The sequence below is a fragment of the Salvelinus sp. IW2-2015 genome, linkage group LG13, assembly GCF_002910315.2.
Source record: "Salvelinus sp. IW2-2015 linkage group LG13, ASM291031v2, whole genome shotgun sequence".
NCBI lineage: Eukaryota > Metazoa > Chordata > Actinopteri > Salmoniformes > Salmonidae > Salvelinus > Salvelinus sp. IW2-2015.
Genome location: NC_036853.1, coordinates 43172981 through 43192257, shown reverse-complemented (window position 1 = coordinate 43192257; position 19277 = coordinate 43172981). Strand labels below are relative to the sequence as shown.

General features: G+C 41.0%; 1 protein-coding gene and 1 non-coding gene across 4 annotated transcripts in view; one reads left to right on the top strand and one right to left on the bottom strand.

Annotated features, from left to right (window-relative positions):
* Positions 1 to 3265: 3265 nt before the first annotated feature.
* Positions 3266 to 19277, top strand: part of cfap97 (cilia and flagella associated protein 97) — a 30110-nt gene continuing 14098 nt past the window's right edge. For 2 of the 3 annotated variants that reach the window (XM_023998352.1, XM_023998351.2), the window contains exons 1-6: positions 3266 to 3485; positions 4377 to 4730; positions 5638 to 5813; positions 7160 to 7328; positions 8069 to 8453; positions 8677 to 8978. In XM_023998352.1, coding sequence (XP_023854120.1) covers positions 4410 to 4730; positions 5638 to 5813; positions 7160 to 7328; positions 8069 to 8453; positions 8677 to 8978 — 1353 coding nt within the window. In that variant the 5' untranslated portion in view covers positions 3266 to 3485; positions 4377 to 4409. Of the gene's footprint in view, positions 3486 to 4376; positions 4731 to 5637; positions 5814 to 7159; positions 7329 to 8068; positions 8454 to 8676; positions 8979 to 11699; positions 12572 to 19277 lie in introns of those variants that run through there. The other variant, XM_070446296.1, reaches the window with a different exon arrangement.
* On the bottom strand, positions 12640 to 12731 carry trnar-ucu (transfer RNA arginine (anticodon UCU)). Its single transcript is given in 2 exon segments — positions 12640 to 12675; positions 12695 to 12731. It is a non-coding gene; the product is annotated as a tRNA-Arg (tRNA).

The window sequence follows — 19277 nt, the reverse complement described above, 5'->3', positions numbered from 1 at the left end:
ACTCAGAACCAGTAATACAATCTCAGTAACAAGTTATATTATCTTATTAAGATAATTAAGGACAAAAAAGCTTGAAACAAGTTAAATGCTCCAACATAAAAACTGGCTGATAAGAAGAAATATAAGCATATATTGCCTTGATTTAAGATATTTAATCTTACTTAGATTTAAATTTTTGCAGTGTAATAATCACAGTGGTTGTAGAAGGTGCAACAGGTCAGCACCTCAGGAGTAAATGTCAGTTGGCTTTCATAGCCGATCATTCAGAGTATCTCTACTGCTCCTGCTGTCTCTAGAGAGTTGAAAACAGCAGGTCTGGGACAGGTAGCACGTCCAGTGAACAGGTCAGGGTTCCATAGCCGCAGGCAGAACAGTTGAAACTGGAGCAGCAGCATGACCAGGTGGACTGGGAACAGCAAGGAGTCATCAGGCCAGGTAGTCCTGAGGCATGGTCCTCAAAGAGAAAGAAAGAAAGAGAGAAAAATAGAGAGAGAATTGGAGAGAGCATACTTAAATTCACACAGGACACCGGATAAGACAGGAGAAATACTTCAGATATAACAGACTGACCCTAGCCCCTCGACACATAAACTATTGCAGCATAAATACTGGAGGCTGAGACAGGAGGGGTCGGGAGAAACTGCGGCCCCGTCCGACGATACCCCCGCACAGGGCCAAACAGGCAGGATATAACCCCACCCACTTTGCCAAAGCACAGCCCCCACACCACTAGAGGGATATCTCCAACCACCAATTTACCATCCTGAGACAAGGCCGAGTATAGTGCATGAAGATCTCCCCCACGGCACAACTCAAGGGGGGGCGCCAACCAGGACAGGAAGATCATGTCAGTGACACACCCCTCCTAGGGATGGCATGGAAGAGCACCAGTAAACCAGTGACTCAGCCCCTGTAATAGGGTTTGAGGCAGATAATCCCAGTGGAGAGAGGGGACATGACAGTGATATTTATGTTTGAGCTGATAGTGGAGGGTGAGCTGCACACAGCCAACTTCCTACTAGGGCACACCACCTCAGTGCTAACAGTATAACTCTGGTTCATAGACACATGCTTACTGCATGCAATTGCTATAGGATCAATAGAGGCATTCAAGGGACTTCCAATGCTCCTGGGATTATGTACATTTTCTGCAGCACTACGACAACTCAGCGACACAAAAGTAGGGATTATCTGAGCAGGGCTTGCTTCATTGATAAGTCATTGTCTCTAACGCAGCCTTGAAATGTGTGGAAAGAGTCCAGGAGCCAAGATGATTTGGATGGACTTTGTCATGCCTGTAGAGCATCTTCTGTTTCCAGAAGGTGTCATAGTTATCTATAAAAGGTATGCCAACAGAATGGCAGTAGTCTTTAAACCAGATATGAAGTGCTAAGGGCCTCCTGAACCTTTYGTATCCGCGACCCAGCGACGGCACGGGACCAGAGATAATTGGATGCTTTTCAGAGCCTTGGAATGGCAAGCCAGACAAAATTAAACAGGCCTATTTATCTAATGAATATGAATTCGGAGGGCAGAAATATTAAATAGTTCTTTAATAAATATATTTGTATTAAATATTAAAGCATTAGACCTCTCACTAAAGGCTTACATCATACAAAGCTATACTCAAATCCAAACTGTTTCTCTAGCAGATTAGTAAGAATGTCACCCTGTGTTGCAAAGCGCCTTTTTCCCTTTATTCAGATTACAACCTCTCACTTTCGGTATTTGAAAATGAAATGATCTCCAAAATATAGCTATTTTTAAAACAAGCGGATGGGGGATTTCTGTTTAATCCTCCAAAGACAGAACAAATATTACAACAATTTACATTGTCTAATTCTCTGTATGTTAATAATAATTCATTTTATATTGTAAAGTGGTTTCTTGCATCATACAACACAATACAATGCAATTTACAGTCGCCTATTTGGTACATCATGTTACAGACCAAGTAAAAAAGTATTAATATCAAGCCCTTCATAATGTAAAAACGTTTTTAAAAGTCTCATGCAATGTAGGCCTGCGTCGAACACCACATATAGGCTACTGTAGGCTATATCATAGAAACCAAAAGCTATTTCCATGTGAAAATGTTATGGGATTTGCTCCATTGGTTTTGTTGGTAGGCCTACATTATGCTCAGATAGACAGTAGCCAATAGGCTATTGTGGCTAAAACTGTAAATTCTCACAATGTTCAAGTTTCTGCTCACAAGACCTAAAATTTGCTCAGTGCCCCCCAAAATTGTAGGGAGCATTGGTCACAGCTCTATCGCAATTGTCAGCTGTTGTTAGAATGCATTAGATTGACAGTAACAGTCAGTCAGATTAGGCTCCAGATAAAACACTGGTTGATGTTGTCAAGCATATTCAGTTCATATCCATATTGTTAATATTTTTTTTGTGATTTAAATTAAGACCCCATCCCCAGAAGCGTATTCCAGCAGGCTATTGGACAATACAAGCAATTTTTACCTCTAAATAACCTCACTATTCATGTTGAATAAATTAGAATGTCAATTTCAACTAAGCAAATTGCTAAATCGTTCAGTTTACATCTTGCCTACATCTTGCCTAGGCTACTGTAGACTATCTGAAATTAGATGTAGGCCTATCAGGGGCTATAGGCTACCTGCATTTAGCTAAGCAAACCAATGGCAAAGTTGAATTGCAATCATAAACCAAGATTTGAGTCAGTAGCCTATGCCTATAGAAATGACAAGCCAATCTAGCAAATAGGCCATTTATAACGGGTTGTATGTAGTCTTAACATCTGGCACTTATTAAGGCACAATTTCCCGAAAAATTGCATAACATTCGTTTTTTAAGTTCTTCCAAGTGTTTCTTGGGTAGAGATTTCGATATCCTCTGTCTAACTTTCATCACTCTAACTGTCCTGTCAAATTTATGCCAAAAGTAGACAGAGTTAAATCGACATCCATTTATAGAAATGATCTGGATTGAATTATCTTTTCTCTTGCAACATATTCAAATTCCTTTATTACTTTAGCTAACTCGCAATACTTATTATTTTGATGGAAACCCGATCATAACGTCATTACAAGTTACTTAGAAGATATTCCTTCTTAATTTGCTCGATTAATTTATGGAAAAACAGTTTATTGGGTTTAATGTGTCAAGTACTCTCTTGCTGCGCAAAAACAATTGGGATAGTTTCAGGCCTTGGGTGTAGTTTTAGGGTCATTGGGCTAGAAATTTTGATAACCTGGCAACCCTGCCCACAGCGTCTAGTCTTCCGGAAAGCCACACTAAAAGAAGACGTTGCTTAGTTACAGTAGCTATTCAACCCACACATATTTAGTCTAGCTTCGTTTCATGTAACGTTAGCAAACTACTTTCAATATGCCATTTAAAGTAACGTTACATGGAGACTGCTTGGTTATAACGGCATAGACTAAAAAACAAAGCTAGCTAATTAACCAACTGATTTGTCTTGAGTCATACATTTAGCGTGCATGCCAGGTAAGGTCGTAAAAAAAACATGGCTAGTGTGCTTTATTGTAGCTAGCTAGCTAACGTTAGCTAGCTAGGTTAGGTGGCTGACGTTAGCAGAGCTTTCTTGATAGGATCAGCCGATGTGATTCGGTCTTTTGTAGGATACTGACTTGATAACGTTACAGTAAAGTTAACTGTCTGTCTTTATGCTAGCTAGCTAACTTCCATTTGAGATGTGGATGTTTTACTTGAGCTAGCTAACGTTACTAGCTTTCCCATCAATCAAGGCTACACTGAAGCGTTATATGCAGTGTCCTGTAGTCAAATAAATTACTGAATGCAGAATGCCCAAGCAGAATTCCTTGGGTAACGTCACTTTGGGTACTGACTGTAAAAGTGTCAGTCTTTCTACTAGCTAGGTAACGTTAACTACTAGCTATCTTAACAGTAACGTTAACTAGCTAACGTCAGTGATATCAAGGAACTTCCACACCTTGCTAACGTACACCTATTAACTGTTTTACTAGAGTTAGCTAGCTCTTCAATTAGAAATGTGGATGTTTTACGTTGATCAATAAAACTTGCAATTAAGTGCTAGATGCATTGTCCTGTGGTCAAATAAAATAGCTAAATGCCTTTGGCATTGGGTACTGTAAAAGTGCTTTTTAGACTTCCTTCACAGTTAGCTAGCTACTGTAGCTGACATTATGTAGGTAGCTAGATTGTGTGTACGAAGCCGTTTGTCAACAAATACAATGCATATAGCCTAAACATTGCTAATGCTGGTTTGATTAAATATGTCAATCATTGATGATTGGAGGGTCACCTACAGGCTACCGTTTCGAATTTAAATGAAGTATTAACCAGCTGAGAGTATCGAATATATWTTTTTTTAAATGTCCCCTTATCTCTCTCCAGTTCTCGACCAGAGTGCTGAGGGAGACAACTGTTATGTACAGCCCCAAAGAACTGGAGGGCGAGGTGGATCACTCGTTTTTCGACAGCGACGCTGATTGTGACAGCATCGGCAAAGAGCAAGGGAAGAGTGAAAGAAAGAGTGAAATAAGCTCTGAGGCTAGAAAGGAGCCAGACATCCAGCCGGAGGCTACACAGACAGAGCGGCGTAGTGGTACAGAGAGGTCCGGTGGTGGTACTAGGGACCCTAGTCCTGCAGGAGTAATATTTCAACCGAGGACAGAGGAGAAGGGTCATGGCTTTGAGGCCGAAGACAGGAGGAGCAGGTCTTCTAGCATATCGTCCAATAAATCAGAGGTAGGCATGCTAATGGTGACGCTATTTGGTGAATGTTCTGTAAGAAAAGCATGAACAAGGATAGTCTGATGAAAATAACCACTGTCATCTTTTATCATTTCCATTGTGACTTTTCCCAACAACTTTAGCCAGGGTAAAGGTGAAGTCACAAGGAAAGGGCAACAAGTACTTTATTATAAAATCAGAATGCACCCTATCTGTAACCGATTTACAGTGCACATGCAGGCATAACAGCATGCAGGAGTAATAACTTGTAGTAGGCAAGTTGCAGGGCTCCCGAGGGGCGCAGCGGTCTAAGGCACTGCATCTCAGTGCTAGAAGCATTACTACAGACCATGGTTCGATTCCAGGCTGTATCACAACCAGCCGTGATTGGGAGTCCCATAGGGCTGCGCACAATTGGCCCAGCGTCATCCGGTTTAGGGTTTGGCCGAGAGAGGCCGTTATTGTAAATAAGAATTTGTTCCTAACTGACTTGCCTAGTTAAATAAAGGTTAAATGAAAACATTTTAAAAGTCTGTGGCTTCCTCATTCTACTTTACGCCACAGGGTGGCATTATGTCACTCAATACAACTGCCCAGGCGTGGGGTACATTGGAATTGAGGCCTAATCAATGTCAAGGAAGCATAATTATTTGAAAAAAATACATGATTTAATCCTAAAAATGTCCATTAGAATTCCAATTGTATTTATACAATACAGTACAGATTTAAAAGAAACAGTAGTCAAATCAAATGCAATCCTCATCATTCATGTTCTTAGTGATAATCATTTCAATAACACATCCATCAAAAGCTTGAGAACTGCTCCATGACCAGGGAGCTGAGTAAAACAAATGTCAAACCATGGTCTGTTGTAATATCTGTAGTAGTTGTAAACTATATTCACTTACCTGTCTATTCGGAGGTGAAGGACGGCAGCGGTGCAGAGGAGGTATCTAGCATCCACTCCAAGAGCTCCAGCGACATCCGCACAGCGTCATCGGCAGAGGAGCAGGAAGAAGGCGCCGATGATGATGAAGATGGCTATCATCAGAGTCAAGATGAAAGCGAGGAAGAGTCAGGGAGGCCACTGGGTCAAAGGTTCAAAGATTTATTTTCCTGATTATTTAGAAATCCCATATTTCCTTCTCAACATTTAAATCAGGCATATAAATTTCTTATCTTCGTGTATTTATTATTTTATGTATTTATTATTTATAAGTGACTATTGAGATTATAAATGTCTTTCCCAAAGGAGGCCTGGCCAAGATAGCAGCAAACAAGCATGTAACATTATGCAGGAGTGTCAAACTCATTTCGTGGAGGGCAGTGTCTGCTAGTTTTTGTTATTTCCTTTCAATTTGTGTCCATTTAAGACCTAAACAACCAGGTGAGCGGAGTTCCTAACTAATCAGTAACTTTAACTGCTGGTGCATTTTGGACTTATAACCCCGTTTTAAAATGTTTTGTTTGAGCTAAAGACTTCTGAGTTGGACCGTTGGATGTGTTTATTTCGTCTGCATCCGTAGATACCAATACTGAATCAGAGAGGTGCGGGTGGCTGCCTTAGTTGACATCCACATCATCGGCGCCCGGGGAGCAGTTGTTGTTGGGGGTTAACTGCCTTGCTCATTAGTCTGTGATCAACGGAGGCTGAGCTAGAGCAGTGTTTGTGAGACAAGGGTGGATCCTCAAGGAGCCCGGGCCGGGTCTTACAAAAACGTCTGTAGAGTCCTAATGGTTTGAGCTACAAACTATTAAAAKATATCTACTCTGAGACTCTCACGAACATGCACATGTAACATGTTTTGCTTTATGATGTTCACAAGTTACATGAGTTGTTAGGTAAGGGGTTCTTCTACATAGAAGATCATAGGAAATCCCAGGACATAGTGTCTATAATACTGTAATAAGGTCACATAGTTGCTGTCACAAACTCCAAACTCCACACAGTTGTCACTGACTAGTTGGATATTCATTTGCTTCTGAGACTTGTTTTTTTAATTGAAATTTTCAATAAATAAAACTCGTGAATGCAACTGTTTATTTCAAATTGTTTTGTGTTCTACTTGTAGCCCTGGTTGTCCTACAATGGTAAAACACTTCATTATGGGGCTAATTTTAGGGGCTGGACATGCAGATATATGAAAGTTGGATAAATGGATTGGAAATGGAAATGGAGCCAATTTTAGATGGGGCCTCAGGACTGATAGGGTTAATTGATCAAGTACAAGGCAGGAGTGAAAACCTGCACACACTTGCCATCCGTGGAATGATTTTGACACCTGTGCATTACAGAMATCAAATCAACAGTATAGTGTTCCAATATGCAGGCAAAGCATTTGCATCCTCTGTTTACCAGGTTGCGTTCTTATCTAGACTGTGCCATGTCATTCAGTTGGATGGCTAAGCCTTTGTTTCGTGACTTTATATTTTGTTAACCCAAGGTTGATACCCGGACCTATTGGGACACAACACGGCATTCCCAAGAAGCCTGTCAGGAAGCTCCGCCACAGGAGCTTGTCCCCGTCTTCCACTTCATCCGAGTCGGAGACGGATGAGAGCTACAGCAGTGGGGAGAGCTGCTCCTCCGAGCCCTCTCACTCTGTGGACATGGTAGGATTATAACTTGTTCTTGTCTAACTGGCTTAGGCTAGTCATTCTCAATCCTGCTCCTGGAGAGAGCTGCCGTACTGCCCAGCTTTGTACGCATACCCAATGGTTACTTCAAGGAAGGGACGAAAGCAGGATGCATTTTAAGAGTATTCGCACAGGGTCCAGCTATTTGTCCCAGCTCAGCAGTGAAACACCTGGGTTGAATTCACTACGAACCAAACGGGCTGAAATGGGGAGGGACCTAATAAGAAACACGTTTTTGTAGCAAAATGTTTCACTACGGTTTGCACTAATGAAGATGAGGAAGGTAAGGGGGTCTTCTATATAGAATATCATAGAAGTCCCAGGACATAGTGTGTATAATAAGCTCACATAGTTGCTGTCACAAACTCCACACAGTTGTAACTGACTAGTTGGACATTAATTTGCCACTGAGCCTTATTTTTTTCATAATCTGTTGATAAGTTGAATCAGGTGTGATGGCACTAAGCTGGGACAAAAACCTGCAGTACTCAACTGGCACAGGAGTACTGAGAATCACTGCTAACTGTATGTCAATCTGCATAACAGTCTGGAAAAGGGCTTCAGCATCTGCTAAATGACTCAAATGTAAATGTAGGCACTGTTATGGTCGCAGTTGTTCAGTTGTTCAGCAGGAGTTAAGACACTCTTAAAATCCAGAATTTATCTCGTTTTAACATTTAAAACAACTCCCTGAATGCATCTTATTCTTCCTTCAGGTGCATACCGGATGCCCAGAGCCCTCTCCCAAGCCCGGTCTCCCAACCCACCAGACATCCATGCCCTCCTCCCCCAGATGGAGGCCCCCCAGGCTGGGCTCGGCAGCGCCCAGAGAGATGCCTCACACCACCGCCACCCTTGAAGAAGAGGAGGACACCGTGACTGATGTGACCCCACTGTCCACCCCCGACGTCAGCCCGGCCCAGTCCCTGGACCTGGGAGTGGGGAGGGTGGTGGTGGAGGAGGAGGGTGTGGGGCCTGGGGGTGTGGGTGTCAGGCAGCGGCAGCAGCATAGAGGGACAGAGGGGAGCGCTCCCACTGGTAACCTCAGCAGCATACCCCAGGAGGAGGAAGGGGGCTCCTGGAACCCAGATGTAGAAGAAGGTGAGGTGGGGAGAAGCAGGGGCTGAGGTGTGTGTGCGGGCGGGCGGGGGGGGTCAGTCCAGAAGGACAGGAGCTATCTGAGAAAGTGGCGGTTTACATATGTTTTTATAAATATTTTCATTGACATGCAGATGCTCCATTTGTAACAAATCAGACAGCTAACTAACAAAATGTTTATCTGCTGCTTCCTCCTCTGTCATCTCTCCCTCCTCTCTCTCTGAAGCCTTCCTCAGTCGCCTGGGGAGTGGCCTGGCCATCGACTGTCCCAGTGGAGGCAGGAACAGGAAGAATTACTCCTTTAGCAACGACGAGGTGCGGCAGATTGACCGGGAGAACCAGAGGCTGCTGCGCCAGCTGTCGCGCCCCTCGCCCCACTCGAGACCGGGTAGTACGGGGGGCACCAGCACCACCAGTAGCTCCCGGAGGAGGTCCAACGGAGGAGGAGGGGGTCCGCCCCCTGTCCGCCTCTACCACAGCGCCCTCAACAGGCAGCGCGAGCAGCAGCGCATCGAGAAGGAGAACCTGGTGAGTGTTCTTCTCTTTTTGTGTGTGTAACTTATCTTTTGTCATTAAGTGTTTGGCTTTATTGTTTCAAAGTTACATTGTGTTTATTGGGATTTTTGTTTATTTCAAGCTCAAATGAGTCAAATGAAATCAAATGAGTATTCAAATGAGTACTCAAATGAGTATTTGCCCCCTTTCTGATTTTTCTATATTTTTTAAGCTAAAGGTGGCACAACYAGTTTTTGAGTGTAAGGGGGCAATTACTTTTTCACACAGGGGATTTAGGTGTTGCATAACTTTGTTTATGAAATAAATGAAATCGGTATGTAATTGTTGTGTTATTTGTTCACTCGGGTTCCCTTTATCTAATATTAGGATTTGGTTGAAGATCTGATAACGTTAGCATCAAACGTATACAACAGTAGAGAAAATTAGAAAGTGGGCATATACTTTTTCAGGGGCATATTATTGTATATTATGGTTAGAAGATTGCTATGAACTTGGCGCTTGGCTTCACCCTGTGATGTACGTTGCTGCAGCAAAAGCATTTTGAAAAACTAACTCTTTACTGCCCAGAACTGTTCCATGTTATGTACAGACTAAAAGTTCTACGTCCTTAAATGAGGCCTTGCTGGCTAAACCCAAAGTCCCAAACAATCCTTCAAAGGACAATATTTCTGTGAATTTTCCAGAAAACATATGTAATGGACATTTTGGTTCCATTTTCACACAAACTGCTGCCTGCGTGCACACACTTTTAGTCCGAAAACTATAATCCTCTACTTGTGAGGCAGTGGAGGCTCCTCAGAGGATGAAGGGAGGAMCATCCTCCTCAGTGAATTTCATAAAAATATTAATGGTAAAACATTAAATAAGTTATCCTTTTTAGATTAAACTATACTAAATATAATCACGTCACAAAATAATTGATTAAAACATACTATTTTCCAAAGAAGGTCTACATTAGCCTCAACAGCACTCTGTAGGGTAGCAACATGATGTAGCTGGAGAASAGCTGACATGTTGTCAACCCGATCAGAGAATTAATCTAGTACTGAAAGCATAAGCTACAGCTAGTTAGCACTGCAGTGTATAACATGTGGTGAGTAATTGACTCAGAGAGAGAGAAAGACAATAGTTTAACAGTTTTGAACAAATACATTTCTTCCAAACTGAAGGAGAAGCAAGAGAGAAATATACAGTGCATTTGGAAAGTATTCAGACCCCTTCACTTTTTCCACATTTGGTTACGTTACAGCATTATTCTAACATTGATTAAATTATTGTTTTCCCTCCTCAATCTACACACAATCCTACATAATGACAAAGCGAAAGCAGGTTTTTAGAAATTTTTACAAATGTATTACAAAAAAAACTGAAATACATTATTTATATTATTCAGAACCTTTGCTATGAGACTCGGAATTGAGCTCAGGTGCATCCTGTTTCCATTTATCATCCTTGAGATGTTTTGACAACTTGATTGGAGTCCACCTGAGGTAAATTCAATTGATTGAACATGATTTGGAAAGGCACACACCTGTCTATATAATGTTCCACAGTTCACAGTGCATGTCAGAGCAAAAACCAAGCCATGAGTTCGAAGGAATTGTCTGTAGAGGTCCGAGACAGGATTGTGTCGAGACACAGATTTCGGGGAAGGGTACCAAAAAATGTCTGCAGCATTGAAGGTCCCCAAAAACACAGTGGCCTCACTGAACCCCCAAGACTCTTCCTAGAGCTGGCCGCCCAGCCAAACTGAGCAACCGGGGGAGAAGGGCCTTGGTCAGGGAGGTCACCAAGAACCCGATAGTCACTGTGACAGAGCTCTAGTGTTCCTCTGTGGTGAGGACTCCACCAATCAGGCCTTTATGGTAGAGTGGCCAGACGGAAGCCACTCAGAAAAAGGCACATGACAGCCTGCTTGGAGTTCGCCAAAGGCACCTAAAGGACTCTCAAACAAGGTTCTCTGGTCTGATAAAACCAATATTGAACTCTTTGGCTGGAATGCCAAGCGTCACGTCTGGAGGAAACCTGGCACCATCCCTATCGTGAAGCATGGTGTTGGCAGCATCATGCTGTGGGGATGTTTTTCACCGGCAGGGACTGGGAGACTAATCAGGATCGAGGCGAAGATGAACAGAGCAAAGTACCAAGAGATCCTTAATGAAAACCTGCTCCAGAGGTTCACCTTCCAACAGGACAACGACCCTAAGAACACAGCCAAGACAATGCAGGAGTGGCTTCGAAACAAGTCTCTGGATGTGCTTGAGKGGCCCAGCGARAGCCCGAACTTGAACCCAATCTAACWTCTCTGGAGAGACCTGAAAATASCTGTGCAGAGACACTCCCCATCCAACCTGACAGAGCTTGAGAGGATCTGCAGAGAAGAATGGGAGAAACTCCCCAAATACAGGTGTGCCGAGCTTGTAGCTTCATACCCAAGAAGACTCAAGGCTGTAATYACTGCCAAATGTGCTTCAACAAGTAMTGAGTAATAGGTCTGAATACTTATGTAAATGTCATACTTCATTTATTTATTTTTGCAAACATTTCTAAAAACCTGTTTTTGCTTTGTCATTATGTGTACTGTGTGAAGATTGATGAGGGGGAAAAAAACAATTGAATCCATTTCAGAATAAGGCTGTAACGTAACAATGTGGAAAAAGTCAAGGGTTCTGAATACTTTTCGAATGCATATAGCCTACTTCTTATCCTTGGTAATTCTGTTTTCCAAGACAGGATTGTATCAAGGCACAGATCTGGGGAAGGGTACTAAAAAAATGTCTGCAGCATTGAAGGTCCCCAAGAACAGTGGCCTCCATCATTCTTAAATGGGTGGAAGTTTGGAACCACCAAGACTCTTCCTAGAGCTGACTGCCCGTCCATACTGAGCAATCGGGGGAGAAGGGCCTTGGTCAGGGAGGTGACTAAGAACCCAAGGGTCACTCTGACAGAGCTCCAGAGTTCCTCTGTGGAGGTGGGAGAACCTTCCAGAAGGACAACCATCTCCGCAGTCTCCACCAATCAAGTGGCCAGATGGAAGCCACTCCTCAGTAAAAGGCACATGACAGCCCGCTTGGAGTTTGCCAAAAGGCACCTAAAGAAACAAGATTCTCTGGTCTGATGGAACCAAGATGGAACTCTTTGGTCTGAATGCCAAGCGTCACATCTGGAGGAAACCTGGCACCATCCCTACGGTGAAGCATGGTGGTGGCAGCATCATGCTGTGGGGATGTTTTTTCAGGGGCACGTACTGGGAGGATCTAGGCAAAGATTTCAAAGGTGCTTCAACAAAGTACTGAGTAAAGGGTCTGAATACTTTTTATTTTTAATACATTTGCAAAAAAAAGTTTTGCCTGTTTTGGCTTGTCATTATGTGGTATTGTGTGTATATTGATGAGGGGGAAAAAACAATTGAATCAATTTTAKAATAAGGCTGTAACAATGTTTTAAAAAGTCACTATGTTAAATTTAGCTCACAAAAATACGTGTTTTAGTAGATCGTTGAGAAATATTATATGTATTTAGCCAAAGATACATATCAGAATTTTGCCTTACTCAAGTCTCTTTCGAAATGCTATACTACTTTTAACAAAAAAAATTTGCTAAAAGAGTTACTAAGATAATTTTGTCTTCCTTTATCATATTTTACTGTATCCATTTAAAAAAAAAAAAAGTGCGACTCCGGTGGGACTCGAACCCACAACCTTTGAATCACCTCACATTCACAAGCCTAGAAGTCCAATGCGCTATCCATTGCGCCACGGAGCCACCTGTTGCACATGTGTGAAACTGAATCTTTTGGTGTGTGTGTGTGTGTGTGTGTGTGTGTGTGTGTGGTGTGTGGTGTGTGTGTGTGTGTTGTGTGTGTGTGTGTGTGTGTGTGTGTGTGTGTGTGTGTGGAGGGAGTAATGCTGTCTGAGAGCACAGGCCGGTCAGTGAAAGCAGACACAGTACGGCCATAGAGAGACGGTAGCAGGTGGCAGTGGACACAACAGTGGTGGCAGCACAGATTGACATTATATAGAGTTCAAGGCCAACCCCAACCTCTACTCCAACAGCTCTGCACTAAGAGAGATTTGTATTCGTATTTATTATAGATCCCCATTAGCTGCTGCCATTGCAGCAGCTACTCTTCCTGGGGTCCAGCAAAATTAAGGCAGTTTATACAATGAGAATTGTTTTAAACACTGTAAATGTTTAATTTAAAGGTTTTATGGCACAGATTACTATATTTAAAATAGGAGAGTCACGCCTATTCCTTCCTAGCGCTCATACAATTTTGGGGTTGGATCTTGTCTTAAACTGGTTTAGCACCTAATCTGCTGCTCTCCATACTTTATTTGAAGTATGGAAATATTAAACACAATCATGCACTGAGACATAAAAAAAGCATTCCATTAAAATAATCATTGCTTAGGTGGTCACTGGTCACTAATGGAAAGTACAATCTAGTAAACCTCACAAAGGGTGACGTGTCGATGCAGAAAGGGGCATCTTCACAATTGCACTGTTCAATAATATGGATTTGGTGTAATTGAGGGATTTAAGTATTGGGAGCAGCATAGTCTCTCTTGACTCTAGCACTGCTTTTAAAGGGATAGTTAAACTAATTTACATATTTAGATACAATGCCTTCAGATAGTATAAATAGCCCTTGACTTATTCCATATTTTGTTGTTAGTTTGAATTCAAAATGTATTAAATAGCTTTTTTTTCTCACCCATCTACACACAATACCCCGTAATGAAAAAGTGAAAACATGTTAAAAAATCTTTTGCTTTACATAAGTATTCACACCCCTGAGTTAATACATGTTAGAATCCCCTTTGGCAGTGATTACAGCTGTGAGTCTTTCTGGGTAAGTATCTAAGACCTTTGCACACCTGGATTGTACAATATTTGCCCATTKATTCTTTTCAAAATTCTTTAAACTCAAATTGGTTGTTGATCATTGCTAGACAACCATTTTCAAGTCTTGCCATAGATTTTCAAGCAGATTTAAGTCAGAAATGTAATTCCCCAACTCAGAAACATAGTTAGGTCCATAAATATTTGGACATTGACCAAGTTATTATTTTTTTAGCTGTCTATCACAGCACATTGGAGTTGAAATTAAATAATGAATATGAKCTGAAAGTGCAGACTTTCAGCTTTAATTTGAGGGTATATACATCCAAATCGGRTGAACGGTGTAGGAATTACAGTACTTTTATATGTGGACCAAAAGTAATTGGACAATTGGCTGCTCATCTGTTCCATTGCTAGGTGTGTGTTATTCCCTCATTAGTTCATTTACAAGTTAGCAGGTAAAAAGTCTAGAGATTTTAAGTGTGACATTTGCCTTTGGAATCTGTTGCTGTTAACCCTCAGTAAAAGGTCCAAAGAGATGTCACTGCCAGTGAAGCAAGCCATCATAAGGCTGAAAAATCTAAACAAACCCATCAGAGAGATACCAAAAACATTAGGTGTGGCAAATCAACTATTTGGTACATTCTTAAAAAGAAAGAACGCACTGGTGAGCTCAGGAACACCAAGAGGCCCGGAAGACCTTTCCCTGATGAAGAAAATACCTTTCACAACAGTTGGCCAGATCAAGAACAGGCGTATCTGTGTCAAAGGCAACAATCAAGAGAAGACTTCACCAGAGTAAATACAGATGGTTTACCACAAGATGTAAACCTCAAAACAGCAAGACCAGATTAGAGTTTGCCAAAAAACATCTAAAAAAGCCTGTACAGTTCTGGAACAACATCCTATGGACAGATGAGACAAAGATCAACTTGTAACAGAATGATGGGAAGAGAAGAGTATGGAGAAGGGAAGTAACTGCTCATGATCCGAAGCATACTACCTCATCTGTGAATCAAGGTRGAGGTAGTGTTATGGTGTGGGCATGTAGACAGGAAACCCATGGAGCGGCGCACAATTGGGCTGGGTGCAATGCACGCTGACACGGTCGCCAGGTGTACGGTGTTTGCTTCGACACATTGGTGCAGCTGACTTCCGGGTTAAGCAGGCATTGTATCAAGAAGAAGTGCAGCTTGGCTGGGTTGTGTTTCTTGGACGCACGGCTCTCGGCCTTCGCCTCTCCYGAGWCCGTACGGAAGTTGCAGCGATGGGACAAGATTGTAACTACCAATTGGATACCATGAAATTGGGGAGAAACAGGGGTAAAAGTAATAAAACATATATTTAAAAAATCTATCAAATAAAGGAAAAACGCTGCAATAAAAAGCAGGAACTGAAGACAGCTGCAGTAAAGGCCTGGCAGAGCATCACAAGGGAAGACACCCAGCATCTGGGTATGTCTATGGGTTCCAGGCTTCAGGGAGTCATTGACTGCAAAGGATTTGCAGTATTAAAACATCCCAATTTAATTTATGATTATGTTAGTTTGTCCAATTACTTTTGTGCCCCAAAAATTGGGGGGCTATGTATAAAAATGGTTGTAATTCGTACACGGTTCATCCAAAACCCTTAAATTAAAGATGAAAGTCTACACTTAAAGCACAKTGTGAGTGTTACCTTTCAAATCCATTGTGGTGGCATACAGAGCCAAAATTATGGAAGTTGTGTCACTGTCCAAATACTTATGGACCTGACTGTACACTGACTTCTTGGTAAGCAACTCCAGTGTGGATTTGACCTTCTGTTTTAGGTTATTGTCCTGCTGAAAGTTGAATTAATCTCCCAGTGTCTGGAGGAAAGCAGACTGATCCAGGTTTTCCTTTAGGATTTTGCCTGTGCTTCGCTCTATTCCGTAGATTMTTTTTATGCTGAAAAGGACTGGGGAGTTTAAGGATTACTAGCATACCCATAACATGATGCAGCCACCACTATGGTTAAAAATATGGAGAGTGGTACTCAGTAATGTGTTGTATTGGATTTGCCCCAAACATAGCACTTTGTATTCAGGACAAAAAGTGAAATCACTTTGCCACATTTTTTTGCAGTATTACTTTAGTGCCTTGTTGCAAACATGTTTTGGGGTAWTTTTTTATTCTGTACAGGCTTCTTTCTTTTCCCTCTGTCAATTAGGTTAGTATTTTTGGAGTAACTACAATGTTGTTGATCCCTCCGCAGTTTTCTCCTGTCACAGCCATTAAACTCTTAACTGGCCTGGTTTCCTTCCTCTCGGCAACAGAGTTAGGAAGGACGCCTGTATCTTTGTAGTGACTGGGTTTATTGATACACCATCCAAAGTGTAAATAATAACTTCACCATGCTCAAAAGTATATTCAAATCAAAATTAAATTGTATTTGTCACATTGAATTTAATTTATTTTGGGAAACAGACATATACAACAAAATGGACAATGTGGACCCAGTGGATATCACTTGAAAGTATTAATTAAAACACTTGTTTCCAAAGTGGTTCTCAATGGTAAAAACGAAAACGTATATAATGATTTAAAAGGCAAGACAAAATTACAAACAACCATAAATAAATWAATTTATATTGACATCCTGAAAAGTGGCACTATTCACTGCACTTCTCCCTAACCTTAAAAATCAACCATATTCATTTCACACTAAAACAATCTATTAATTGCAAATCATACCGATCCTTCAAATAAATACATCTGACCAGCAGTAGGGGGCAGTGTAGTGTTTTTTTCTTACTTAGACAATGTCCAAATGAAAACCTTTGCCTGCTTTTTAAAGCTATTTTTACTTTTTCTTTGCTTGATCTCCAAGGGAAGGCTATTCCATAGACAAATGACTCGCAGTACTGTTTACTCTTGGGATTTTACAAGACATAAGACTAGATCTGGTATTGTGACTGTGTTGGTTATAGAGTAGACCATATCAATGTGGTTTTTCATGTAACCTGGGGCACATTTAATAAGATGTCAAACATATGATTAAGTTTAAGTTGGTCCACTCTGGACTCGAAAGGCAACAAGCCCACCTCCTGGAACTCCTGTACCCCCATGTGGGTCCTAGGGGGGACATTCAGCATATACCTGATAACATTATTTTGCATGACCTGCATTCTCTTTTTCAGCTTTTTGATAGCCCACTATACCAAGCAGAGCAGACATCAAAATGACACTGAATCAAGGTTGAGACAAGCAGTTTCTTAACTTTAGTGTTAAAATATCTAGTGTTACGATATAAACATTTCAATTTGTTCACCATTTTAGAAAGGATTTTAGMAGCAATCAGGTCTCTAGAAAGGGATTGATCTAGGGACACACCAAGATAAGATACTTGTTTTAGATTCAATCTCCTTGCCTGCACAGTTTACCGTTATCTTGTCAACCCTAAGCAATCTACGTTTTGTTACAAACAAAATCGATTCAGTTTTTCCCAAATTGAGTGACAATTTGTTGTCAGACCACCAATCTCTAACAAAATGCAATTCTTTACTCAGGGTCTCCTCAATGTAAACTGTATCCTTCCCTGATACCAGTATGGCTGAATCATCAGCATAAAGCAAGAGTTTGCACGTTACTGTATCTGGCATATCATTAACGYATATTTAAAAAAATAAGAGAGGACCTAAAATTGATCCCTGCGGTACTCCACAGGATATTTCTTTGGCCTCTGACAGAACTTCACCAACATTACATACGTATGTTCTGTTGGTCAGATAAGACTGAAACCAATTCACTGCTACATAATTTAGACCCATGCATTTCAGTTTCATCAGGAGAATATCATGGTCCACAGTGTCAAAAGCTTTCTACAAGTCTAACATGACCATACCTGTATAGGTCCCCTTCTCACTTTCCTGCTTAATGTGGTCGAAAAGGTGGAKAAGTATCAGTGGAATGAGCTGTTCTAAAACCAGATTGTAGTTCATAAAGAAGTTTGTGCTCAAGAAGGTATCCCTCAAGTTGATAAAAAACGTATCGCTCAACAACTTCGTATAAGGTTTTGAGGATTGACACAGGCCTGTAAGTTATTACATTTGTTTTACTGCTCTTCTTGTGGAGTGGAACCACCCGGGCTGTTTTGAGATCCTTGGGAAATGTACCACTACTAATAGAAAGGTTTACAAAATGCGTTATCATTTTAGCGGTGACACAAGCACTATCCTTTATGAATCTTGCACGGAGGTTATCCAGCCCAGTTGCGTTGTTTGTGCTCATTAAGCATAGTAGATTGGAAACTTTGTCCTCTGTTACCATGCACAGCTCAAACAAATAATTTGTGATACCTCTGCTATGGTAAAATTTGTTAATGAAAGACTAGCCATAGTGTCCAGAGCAGGTGGGTAACTTCTTAACCAGAGATGAGGCTATAGTGGTAAAAAAAAATGGTCTGGTCATGACATAAAATATCATCAATATCCAGGCCAATACTACAGGATTTTACCTTATGGGGAGGTTTTGAGCCAATGTCCTTTAAAAYTTTCCACAGTTTACGAGGCTGATGTAAGTTGTCATTAACGACGTCTATATAATGTTGGGATTTGGCCTTATCCATTTTGTATCTTGCCTGGTTTCTGCAGTTAATATAACCATCATAAACTTGTTGTAGAGTTGTCCTTCTGCATCTGAATCTGGACCCTTTTCTTTATGAGGTCTAAGATCTCAGAAGTGATCCATTTCCCTGACTACTGTTTGATTTGAATTTGTTTCGTCGGAGCCAGAGAGTCTAGTGCAGACAGAAACAGATCTTTTAAAAAGATGCCAAGCTTGATCAACATCATCACAGTTTAGTACATGAGACGTTCTCTTGATCTGATACAATAATCAAATCCAAAGTTGATTTACTGTCAGTACAAACCCGGGTTGGCTCAACAATCAGTTGTTTTAGTCCAAATAACTGATTAAAGTTATACAGGGCATTTACTAGTGTACTTCTCTGGGGTGATAACTAGAGGTCGACCGATTTATGATTTTTCAATACTGATACCGATTATTGGAGGACCAAATTTTTTTTATTTTATTTATTTGTAATAATGACAATTACAACAATACCGAATGAACACTTATTTTAACTTAATATAATACATCAATAAAATCAATTTAGCCTCTAATAAATAATGAAACATGTTCAATTTGGTTTAAATAATGCAAAAACAAAGTGTTGGAGAAGAAAGTAAAAGTGCAATATGTGCCATGTAAGAAAGCTAACGTTTAAGTTAAGTCTAAATATTTCTGTTACATTGCACAACCTTCAATGTTATGTCATAATTACGTAAAATTCTGGCAAATTAGATCGCAATTAGCCAGGCGGCCCGAACTGTTGCATATACCCTGACTCTGCGTGCAATGAAAGCAAGTGAAGTGACACAATTTCACCTGGTTAATATTGCCTGCTAACCTGGATTTCTTTTAGCTAAATATGCAGGTTTAAAAA